At 44.8% G+C, this 12,113-nt stretch overlaps 1 protein-coding gene across 4 annotated transcripts in view; it reads right to left on the bottom strand.

Annotated features, from left to right (window-relative positions):
* The window catches only part of CYSLTR2 (cysteinyl leukotriene receptor 2), a 215,424-nt gene that overhangs the window by 17,005 nt on the left and 186,306 nt on the right, over positions 1–12,113 (bottom strand). For 2 of the 4 annotated variants that reach the window (XM_049852982.1, XM_049852983.1), the window contains 2 exons: positions 11,917–11,946; positions 11,650–11,728 (listed from right to left, as the gene is read on the bottom strand). The exons of 1 other annotated variant lie outside the window; for it this stretch is intronic. In XM_049852982.1, coding sequence (XP_049708939.1) covers positions 11,650–11,687 — 38 coding nt within the window. In that variant the 5' untranslated portion in view covers positions 11,688–11,728; positions 11,917–11,946. One more of the 4 variants, XM_049852981.1, reaches the window with a different exon arrangement.

A 12,113-nucleotide genomic window follows, 5' to 3' on the forward strand; every position in this document is an offset into this window, starting at 1 on the left:
TTCCAACTCATAGCGACCCTATACGACAGAGTAGAACTGCCCCACAGAGTTTCCAAGGAGCACCTGGCGGATTTGAACTGCCGACCTCTTGGTTAGCAGCTATAGCACTTAACCACTATGCCACCAGGGTTTCCGAAAATTAAAAGGTTAACTAAAAAAAAAAGGCTAGGTATGGTTTGAGCAGGATGCCCTAGGATGACTACAGAATTCCATCTAGAACTAATCGCTCAATAGTTCTTGTACCTAGGGGAATACTTAGACAGGCTTTTGTTGTTGTTGTTGCGAAAGCCCCCCTTCCTCACATACACAATTTCACTGCCACTGTACACACTTAGGAAGAAGGGTCAAAGATAAAAAAGGACTCTCTGAATAAAATTACAGAACAAAATTGGGAAATGTTCCTTGGCAACTGTGGAGAGGTGATGTCAGGGAAGATGGGAGGAGGCTCTCAGGAACCTTGTTCCAAGGAGATAAACCCAACTTGTTCAATTACAGGTGTGTTTGTGGTCTTTGGCTGAGGGCATTGACAAAATGGAGGCTCACCAAGATCGACCTGAAGCCCTTGCCACCTTGAACAAGTACCCTCAATACTAGCTCCCATGCCTGAAAGTCCTGCCCATGGAGATAAAGTCTCACTGAACTGAGCTCTGATATTTTGTTGAGAGGAGCCCTTGGGTGGTCCAAATGGTTAACTCACTCAGCTGCTCACCAGAAGGTGGAGGTTGAGTCCACCCAGACATACTTGGGGTCGCCCTCAGTCGGGTTTGACTCCATAGCAACCGGTTGGACTGGTTATTTTGTTGAGAACCTTCAGTGGTGTGTTTATTTTGTTTTCTTAGGAATAAATTCTCTGAGACTTCTTGGTTATCTGATCAGACTTATAAATCTGGTAACTCAGGGAAATTATATTCTAACCTTCTAGCACCTGTTCTTATGGTCTATTGTCTTGAGTGTTGTGTTGTCTATAAAAGGAAAAGTCTTTAGGGAAAGGACAAGCAGAAGTCCAGCGTGTCTGTCTCTGAGATGGCTCCAGGGGTGAGGAGTTCAGAAGGACAAGAATTCCATGGACAAACTTTGTCCTTTGGGTACACATTGTGTCATTTCAAAACCTGTAGGGACTTTCTCTGTTTTATCTTTGTGACTCTGAGAACTGTTTCTGTTTAGCTTTTTTCAGCCCTGGCCGAAGGCAAAGGAGCCCTGTGGTGCAGTGGTTAAGCAATAGGCTGCTAAATGAAAGGTCAGCAGTTTGAACCTACCAGCCGCTCCGCAGAAGAAAGATGTGGCAGTCTGCCTCCATAAAGATTACAGCCTTGGGAACTCTATGAGGCAGTTCTACTCTGTCCTATAGAGTCACTGTCAGTTGGAATCAACTTAATGGCAGTGGGTTTGGTTTGGGTTGGGGTCAAAGACAATTTGACTTTTGCCTAAATTCCAAGACACAAGGTCAGACAAGCACTATCCTTCCAGATCATTGTAGCTCTCATGGTGCCTTCTCAACCCAGTACTGCACCTCTTCCAGGCCAGATACCTGCTTCTTCCAGGCTTTCTCACTGCAGTGCAAATAAGTATGCTTATCTCTATAACTGGACAGCTTCACAGGGGACTCTGTGGAACTGCAACGGCCACACTGGGAACTTTTGACATAAACAAGATTGTTAATTTCAGAGGTACTTTAGAGCAAAAAAGTGTAGAAACCTTCAAGAAGTGATGGTTTGTCTTGAGTGATCCTTCTGTTTAATGTAGAAGATCTACCTTGTTCTTGTTTCCATGCTTTGGGGATCAGTAAGTGCCGGCTTTTTAGTCAGACAGTGATAAAGCTGCCAAGGGCCTGAGTTATTGTCTAAACCGATTTTAACGGTACCTTTTTTTGTATGTGTATGTTTCAAAATCTGTTTTTTCCATATATAAACCTTTTTCCCTCTCCTTTCAGAAGGAATGTAATTAGCCTTTTACACTGTTAATTTTATATTTGTCTGAAGCAGGTGCCTTTTGAATTTTTTTCTGTTTCTCATCTTCTCTTTCCCCTTCTCTTGGGAAACTAAAGATTAACTCATCAAAACAGTTGTTCACTCGTTATACGCAAGTTCTAGAAACAGCTAGTCTGGACTACCAAGACTTTCTTCTGTGGCGTTGCTGAATGGGTTCAAACAGCCAAACTTTAAGTGAGTTTGCTGTTAGTTGCCACAGACAAGAGCAAACCATTTGTGCCATCCAGGAACCTTGAGAGAATCTTAAGACTAGCTTATATCTAAGAGGCCAAGGAAAGGAGCGAAAAAGTAGAAATGGATTTCAAAGCAGTTATTAAGTCCTTAAATTCTCTGACCATGACTACCACTTGTCCTACCTCTAGACCAAGAAGGGCGCCTGGGAAGGACAGGGACCAGCCCTGGACTCCTCCCTCACTGGCCTATGGCAAACCTTCAGCTACAGATGCTGGGTAAAGTCCTCCTGCAGAACATGGAGCCCCGCAGGCATGACCACAGACGAGAGGTCCACCAGGGAAGGAGGGAAGAGGGGGAACAACAACAGATGCCAGACAGGGGCTCCTTGTTATGGACTGAATTTTGTCCCCCAAAAATATGTGTCAGCTTGGCTAGGCCATGATTCCCAGTATTGTGATTGCCCACAATTTGGTCATCTGATGCGATTATCCGGTGTTGTAAATCCTACCTGTGTGATGTTAATGAGGCAGGATTAGAGGCAGTCATGTTAATGAGGCAGGACTCAATCTACAAGATTAGATTGTGTCTTACATCAGTCTCTCTTGAAACATAAGAAGGAAAATCCAGCAGAGAGACAGGGGACCTCATACTACCAAGAAACAAGAACTAGGAGAATAGTGTGTCCTTTGGATTCCAGGTCCTTGTGCTGAGAAACTCCTCAGCCGGGGAAGATTGATGACAAGGACCTTCCCACACAGCCAACAGAGAACGAAAGACTTCCCCGGGAGCTGGCACCCTGAATTTGGACTTTCAGCCTCCTAGACTGTGAGAGAATAAATTTCTGTTAAAGCCATCCACTTGTGGTATTTCTGTTATAGCAGCACTAGATCACTAAGACTCCTTCAGCAACTGAGGAGGAAGGCAGAACTCACTGGGGAGGGTCAATATGCAAGCAGCAAGCCCCACACTCCAGGCCACAGTGGAAGGAGAGAGCTTTTGAGCTGGAGGAAGGCCTGGCCAGTGCAGGCAGGCCCTGAGTCCTGGTGAGCCTAGTGTTAGACTCTGTCTCAGGCACGGGGGCTCAGACCCACACAGCCCGGGACAGACATCCATGTCCCAGAGCCGTGAGGTGGACGGAATCTTAGGAACAAAAGACAAGCCCAGTGTCAGAGCTGGAGCACAAGCTCAGGGTCAGATCACCACAGGGGTAACACTGAGTCCCAGAGTTGCTTCAGTTCCTCAGCCTGAGCTGGAGGCTGGTCCTAGGCTCTGCAGTGGGGCTGGTGCAGGGCGGGGCAGTGGGAGGGGTCGATGTTCTCAAGTGGCCCCATTTGTTGCAGGAGTGAATCACAGCAGAAGCTGGGACTTCCACACCAAGAGTGTCCTAATCCCTGGGAAGCTAAAGAAAGAAAACACACTGGCACCCAGCCTAGAAACTTCACTTAGCTAATGGCCATTGGCTAAAAACTGGGCTAGCCCAGATTCAAAATTCCATTTAGCTCAACTCTTTCTCTTGAGAAACTTTAAAATATTTTGATCATTCTTTCCCACCCATAGAAAATACATTTGATTATATCATACCACAACCTTTCATAAGATTATAGAGAAAGAAAGAAAAGAAATGAAGGGAGGACCGGAGGGAGGGAAAGGTCAAGGGAGGAAGGAAGGGAAAGAGAGAAAGAAAAAGAAAGAAAGAGAAAAAAATCACCTGCTAGATGTGACTATAAAAATCAGCCAAACCAATTAAGAATGTGACAGGGATCTGAGAAATGCATGAAGAGGGTAAGTCAGCGGAGAGTGAGCAACACGCTGACAACGTAATTTCAGCGCCCTAAAAGGAGAGGAGAGTGAGCATGTGAACAGCTTACCGCACTGAAAGGGGGCTGGGAACAAAGAAAGAAATGAGGCTTCATTTCCGGCAGCTTTTCTGGTAATTAAACAACAAAAAAGAAGCAGCAGCAGATGGAGATTTCATATTTCAGTGATGACGAAAACCAAACCTGTACCAATGTCTGAAAATTCCACAGGAATGCATTAAGAGGTAATTTCTGTAAGTGTGAATAAAAATAGCTTCTGTGGGGTTCTGGAGGGTTGCAGCTCTGCTGTGACCATGAAAACAGTCTAAGCGTCAATGTCAGCTATGCGTCCTCCTCAGATTTTAACTGGTTCTCAGTCGTGGGCCTGAATACTGCCCTCAGAACTCAGAAGACTCAGCCACACGGACATAAATCATATCCAAAGCGGCAGCAAGCGAGTCACAGTTAGACAACCAGCTGCCACGACATTGTGGTAAATTGCTAAATAAGAGCGGATAATCTTCCGGAGAATCGAGGCCGTGCAGTTTGCATCACCTTTACCAGTACCAGTAGCCATCAAGTCAAGTCCTACTTGTGGGGACCCCATGTGTGTCAGAGTACAGCTGTGCTCCATAGGGTTTTCAGTGGCTGATTTTTTGGAAGTAGATCACCAGGCCTTTCTTCTGAGGTGTATCTGGGTGGACTTGAACTGCTATCCTTTTGGTTAGCAGGGACTCCTTGCATCATCTTTACAAAGAACTAACGATGGGCTTTTGTGCAAAGTGACCCTGAAGAAGAGATCAACAGCACCTAATTTGCCAGCTTTTGTTGGAAAGAGAGCTGGTCAACCTGCAGTGGCTCAGATTATCTGGCTGCTACATTTCAATCCCTGTGTTGGGCCACTGTATCTGGAACTCTTGGCTCCCACACTGAAAATCCTTCTGGTAAATTGACATCAGGGCCCTTGCTGTGTGATTGTATCAGCTACCCGCACAGGCTAAATCTGCCTGAGGCTCTGAGAAAGCACATTGCTTCTATGGACCTACCCCTACCTCAAGCCACAGACATTCAGTCTTTCAACAAGGAGTGACAGCCAACTTGTACTGAATTTCCTCTGTGCACTCTGCCAGGCTTTCTGTGTACATTAACTCAACTAACCCACAAAATAGCCCCAGGAACTCTTATTTGATAATAGCCCAAGGTTTTTGTATTTGATTGCTATTGTTGTTAGGTGCCATCGAGTCAGTTCTGACTCATAGCAACCCCATGTATGACAGAACAAAACACTGCCTGGTCCTGCACCGTGCTCACAATCAATGTTATGCTCAAGCCCATTGTTGCAGCCACTGTGTCAATCCATCTCATTGAGGGTCTTCCTCTCTTTTGCTGACCTTCTACTTTACCAAGAATGATGTCTTTCCCCAGGGACTGATTCCTCCTGATAACATGTACAAAGTATCTGAGACGTAGTCTTGTCATCCTTGCTTCTAAGGAGCATTCTGGTTGTACTTCATCCTAGACAGATTCGTTTGTTCTTTGGCAGTCCATGGTGTATTCAATATTCTTTGCCGGCACCACAATTCAAAGGCGTTATTTCTTCTTCGATCTTCCTTATTCATTGTCTGGCTACCTATGAGGTAACCGAAAATACCACGGCTTGGATCAGGTGCGCCTTAGTCTTCAAGGTGTTATCTTTGCTTTTTAACACTTTAAAGAGGTCTTTTGCAGCAGATTTGTCCAATGCAGTGCGTCACTTCATTTCTTGGCACCTGTAGGTGGATTCAAACCACCAACCTTTCAGTTAGTGACAGAGCACTTAACCCTTTGCACCACTCGGAGACCTCAGTAATAACCTTTGTTGTTGTGTGCTGTTGAGTCAATTCTGACTCACAGCAACCCTACACAAAAACAAAACAAAACAAACTTGTTGCTGTCAAGTTGATTCTGACTCATAGCAACCCCATAGGACAGAGTAGAACTGCCCCATAGAGTTTCCAAGAAGCAGCTGATGAATTCGAACTGCCAGCCTTTTCTGATTAACAGCCAAGCTCTTAACCGCTGCGCCACCAGGGCTCCAGGGTAAAACTGCCCCATAGGGTTTCCTAGACTGTAATCTTTAGGGGAGCAGATTGCCAGGTCTTTTCTCCCATGGAGCTGCTAGGTGAGTTTGAACTGCAGACCTTTCAGTTAGCAGATAAGCGCTTTAACCACTGTGCCACCAGGACTCCTTAATAATAGCCCCAGGTACTCTGGTTTGATCATTTTATAGATGAAGGAGGTGCACCAGCTTGCCTGCCCAAGTTTACAGTCAGTTGGTGGTGGAGTGGGACTTGAACCCCGTTGTTAGCTCTTAATCACATACCTTCCTACCTCTCTGAGTCAGCATAGATAGCTGATTCTCATTATTCGCTGATTTCATATTTGCAATTCACCTAAATTGATCCGTAACCCCAAATCAATCCTCTTGGTGATTTCATAATCATTTGTGGACACACACAGAGGGGTGAAATTGTGCACATTCCCAGCTGAGTTCAAACAAAATGACACTCTGTCTTCCTGTGTTTGCTCTCATGCTGTAAACAAGCGTCCTTTTCCTGGTCTGTGCAGTGCCACGTTTTTCGCATTCATTTAATGCTTTTTGTTGGTGATTTTGCTGTTTAAAACAGCCCTCAACTGTAGTAGGGAGGAAATACGTGTGTTAGCTATGCTTGCTCAGGCATGAGACACAACGCTGCTGGTCGTGAGTTCCACGTTAATAAAGCAATAACAAAAAGTAAATTAAAAAAAAAAAACGGAAACATAAAATAAAGGTTATGCATTGATCAGTTGACAAAAATGTTGTGACTGGAGGCTCCTGGGAACCTAGGCCTGTATTTGCCCTGGGGCAATGGCTCAGGATTCACTAAGTCAATGTTCACTGAGACTTTGCATTTCTCCCGAGATATACTGAATAAGAATCTACATTTTAATAAGATCCCCAGGTGATTCTTATGTATAACTTCCTGGGAACTTGTTAGGAATGCAAATTCTCAGCTGGATTTTGAACTGAAACTAATCGGTTTGAAGTCCTGCTTCAGTCCTCTGTCTACTTCCCTTCCTTTCTCTTCAAAGATATATACCTGAAGCATGATGGAGTGGAATGTACACGGTACCTGAAGTCCAGTAGACCTGGTTTAATGCCCAACCATCCTACTTTCCCCCCAGTAGGTTCAATGGTAGAATTCTCGCCTTCCGTGCTAGAGCCCCGGGTTTGGTTCCTGACCAATGCACCTCGTGCACAGTCAGTGGAGGCTTGTGCGTTGCTATGATGCAGAACAGTTTCAGTGCAGCTTCCAGACTAAGATGAACTAGGAAGAAAGGCCTGGTGATCTCCTACTGAAAATCAGTCAATGAAAACTGCATGGATCACAACAATCCGATCCCCAACTGATCTTGGGAATGGCTGAGGACCGGGCCTCATTTTGTCGCGTTGTGCGTGGGGTCGCTATGACTCAGGGACCAACTCAAGGGCAGCTAACAACACTGACAATTCATCTGATAACATCAGAGTATAACTGGGATTTTAGCTCCAGAACTACTCCATACTGCAGAATGGCAAGTAGGACACACTTTTGCTGTGGTGGTTGTTGTTACTGTAATAGGAATGTTCAGAGGAGGCAGCTGGTGAGAGAATGAGCCAAGCCTGCCACCTACTAGCTGTGGAATCTTGGACAAGCCACTTACCCTTTCTGAGCCTCAGTTTCCTCATCTGTAAATGGCGGAATGAATGTGAAGTGTCTAACACAGGGTGAGCACTCAGTCATGATCACTATCGTTTAACTTCAAATTTGGAACTTAGACAATGATTAAAAAAAAAAAAAAGGAGGCAAAAATGATCTCAGGGCATTAGGAAAAATATAAAAGCATGGGCTGAGAGATGATTTAATATGAAAAACTGAGAAAAGCATAACACTAGTTGTTCTTTGCTACAGTGTGGCAATTAAGGAGCAGTTAAAAAGGCATACTTTTTTTTTAAAAAGGCATACTCTGGATTTGAATCCCAGTTCCTTCATTTACTCGGCTAAACAATAGGTTGGCAGTTTGAATCCACCAGCTGCTCCCTGGAAACCCTAGGGGGCAGTTTTACTCTGTTCTAAAGAAAAAAAAAAAAAAATTTTTTTTTTTAAAGGGTCACACTATGAGTTGGAATCGACTCGACAGCAACATTTGTTTTTCATTCATTTACTAGCTCTAAGACCTTGAGCAAGTGACTTTGTTTCTCTGCGCCTCAGTTCAGCCTTGCCTTCACAGGGCTGCTGTGAGGCTTAAATGAGATAGTATGTGAATGACTCAGATGAGGGCCAGGAGCATAGAAAGCCCTGGGGATGCACCATGGAAGTGCTAGCTGGGGTTACTAAAAAGGCTCACATGTTTAGCTCTCTCAGGTTGTACCCAGATGATGTGACACTGCGGAGTGGAAAACTCTACAATGCTTATGCCCCACAAAACTGCAGAGGCCCCAGAGTGTTGTAAATGCTCTCCAAAACAGAGGGAAGTATTATTGAGGTCAAGCTCTTGAAATCCAAGATTGCTGGCTTGAAGCTGAGATGTAACAGGACTCAAATGTCATAGTAGGAATGCAAGCCTTTGTAGATCTTTCTGGCCTCTCAGGAGTGGTCTTGAGCATTAGGAAATTTTTTAAAGGGATGAAGTGAATCAAGTTCTTGGAGATCAAGACAGAAACACAGAAGAACTGAAATGGCAACACATTAGGAATGAGGAACTGAGTTGGTCTCTAGGCTTCCAGAATAAGTGGGGATGGAAGAAGAACCACACAGTCTCTGTTTCCACAGATCCAGCACCTCAGGGCATTTTGCTGCTCCAATCTTCCTCCACTCTGCCTCCTCTAAGGTGCCCCAAGACACTTCACAGGCCACCAGACTAATGGCCATTTGCCTCTTGAATGTCAATCATTTCCCCATGCCTCAGAACTGTGAAGTCAGTACCACCACCCATTGGTGAAAGGGGTGCTTACAAATCTGCTATAAACCAATCAGTAACCAGTTGCCATGAGTGGATTCAGATTCATGGTGACCCCATGTGTGTCAGAGTAGAACTGTGCTCTATACGGTTTTTAATGGCTGGTTTTTCAGATGTGGATCACCAGGCCTTTCTTCTGAGGTGCCTCTGGGTAGACTCGAACCTTGGTTATCAACAGTTTGCATCACCCAGGGACTCTGCTGTAAACCAAAGCTCAACCAAAACTAACCCTTAGTCATCAAGTCAATCCTGACTTCTAGCAACCCATGTGCTACAGAGTAGAACAGCTCTATAGGGTTTTCTTGCATGTAATCTTTATGGAAGCAGATTGTCAGGCCTTTCTTCCTTGCGACCACTGGGTGGGTTCGAACTGTCAGCCTTCAGGTTAGTGGTCAAGCACAAACTGTTCTGCCCATGGACCTCGGTATAAACCAGTATGAGTTAATTATTTGTACTCCAAGCCCCTGAGGAGCAGCGGGCGTGCTGAGTTTCTGTTTTCATTAGCGGAAAGATCTGAGTGAACCCTTGTGGCAAGGATGGGCTGGCTTCAAAGTGTAATTGCCACAGCAGGCAGAGGGCTTCTGTGGGAACCAAATGCACTGAGCAGTTTCTCCCCGTAATTGCATAATCTAATTGGCTTCTTTTATAAGCAAATTTCCCAGCCACCCTTCACCATCTCTCCTCAGCTTCCTCAGGAATCCACCAGAATGGGGTCAGTAAGAAGTGAAATGTTGGGCTATTAGTGGGTCCCTCTGGCCCCCTTCCTGATCACAACCCACAAAGCTCAGAGAAAGTTCAGAAACCCTCAAACTAACTACTGAATTTCATTATCTTGATTTCTTATTTTAGTTCTAAAGACCATGTCCTATGACATTAAAGTTTCCAACTCCAAGATTTTCTTGAAATCATAGTAGCTGGGTGTCAGCTTTTTAGCCGTAGTCTGTTCAGTCACCTCAGATGATGCAAAAGCTAGACAATGAACAAGGAAGATAGATGAATTGATTGCATTTGAACTGTGGTGCTGACAAAGAATATTGACTATATCTTGGATTGCCAGAAGAACGAACACATCAGTCTCAGAATGCTCCTTACAAGTGAAGATGGCTCGCTTACTTTGGACACATCACCAGGAAAGACCAAATGCTAGAGAAGGACATCATGTTTGGTAAAGTCAAGGGTCAGTGAAAATGAGGGAAACCCTCAATGAGGTGGACTCACACAATATTTGCAACAACAGGCTCAAACATACCAACAATCATGAAGATGGTGCAGGACCGGGCAACATTTTTTTTCCGTAATAACCGACTTGTCAGCAACTAACAACAACTGAGCCACCTCTTGTGCTCTTCAGCCTGCATCTGCCTCCCTCTCCTTCCAGCACCTTCTCTGACTCCTGTGAACTCCCTGGAGCCACCAGCTCCTTGCCTGGATTCTGTCTCAGGCTTCTGTGACTTCATGAACATGGACTTTTAGGCCTAGTATGGGGTAGGGCTGGACAGGCAGGAGTACTGGCTGTGACCTTCCTCCCCTGAAAGGAGAACTTTGCTCAGACCACAGGGAACATGTAGTGACGTGACGTCCACTACCACAAATGTATGTGGATAAATGGAGGAAGAGGTACCCCTAGAGGATGTGTCCTGCCTAGGCTGCCATTAGGGCAGAGGTGTGCTTGGGTGAAAAATGACAGTTTGGAAAGAGTTCAGCGTTGGACAGATGATTTAACAGTGTTGCCTTTTTCCTTTCCTTTGCTGACAAACTTTTTTCCTCTCTTCACTGGACCTGTCAGTTTGCACATTCTCCACAGAAGTTACTTCCTTGAAAATTTCCCTGTGCAGAAAGGTGTCTATGGGTTACAGGACACATTTGAGGCTAACTACCCCTTGAAACTCGAGTCTTTGCAGAATTTCATGCTTTCTTGTGTTATTTTGAGGGGACAAATAATCCCCAAGAAAAATTCATCCCCAGGGGTGTTAAAAAACAAAAACAGTTGCCATCGAGTCAACTCCAACTCAGGGCGACCCCATATGTGTCAGAGTAGAACTGTACTCCGTAGGGTTTTCAGTGGCTGAGTTTCCAGAAGTAGATTGCCAGGCCTTTCTTTCAAGGCACCTCTGGGTGGACTGGAACTAGCAGCTTTTCAGTTAGCAGCCAAGCACATAACCATTTACACCATCTGGGGTGGGGGGGTTGGAAATGTAGCAGAGGCTAAACTCTAGCAGAAGATCGGCATCCAAACACATGAGGGGTATCTCCCGGCCACCAAGGGTGTGCCATTATTTCTGACACACTTCCTTCCATCTGCCTTTGCTAAATCCTCATGTCTCTTATTCCACTATTCTCCAAAAGCTAGCTTTTCTTCCATTTTCATCCTAGCTTCTAAGGCTCAGCTACCACAATAAACAAACAGGCACAAATTCAACACAAAGAAAACTTAAAGTGTAAGGACCGCTGTGAGCTCCTCAGAGATAAGGCTTTGCTTCTTTTCTCTAACGGCATTGTTTTGACTAAGCGCTATCATCTCTCTGGTTCTCATAACTTTTCTCAGCTCTGCTAGGTTAACATTAATATGAGTCTATGATGCTGCTAATAGATTTAATTTTATAGAAAATATCTACACTTTTTTGTCATTTTCTAACACATTTCAACAGCGTATTAAGGAAGATTGGCGGTACCTGATTATTAATTCCGTTTCCAACGTAAGTAAGGCCATGGAGCTGCTCTGCCTCTGCGTCTCTGATTCCCAAATCGGAGCTCCACGCAGAAGACAGAAGGATAGAAGATCAGCAAGTATTGTCTCTACTTATCCCAATAATTCCCAAAGGGTTGTGTCAGCACTGGGACTTCCCTCTGCACAATCTAAGTGATGAGTGATGTGACTCAGGCTGCACATTTCAAACTCCACCATTAGAGTCACTTCTTAGAGCAAAGGAATTACTTACAAAAGTAGTGTGTCAAGCATCGCGTGTTTCCTGGAATGATATAGAGGCAGCATGATGTCATGGAAAACCTCTGAAGTAAATCCAAACTGGATCTAAATTCTTGCTAACCATGTGGTCATCAGCAAGTAATTCACCTCTCTGACTTATGGAGAGTACCTAAGGAAGCAATGGAGTGCTGGGTAGGGCATATGGTTAAC

Source organism: Elephas maximus, chromosome 14 (genome assembly GCF_024166365.1).
Source record: "Elephas maximus indicus isolate mEleMax1 chromosome 14, mEleMax1 primary haplotype, whole genome shotgun sequence".
In the NCBI taxonomy this organism is placed as follows: domain Eukaryota; kingdom Metazoa; phylum Chordata; class Mammalia; order Proboscidea; family Elephantidae; genus Elephas; species Elephas maximus.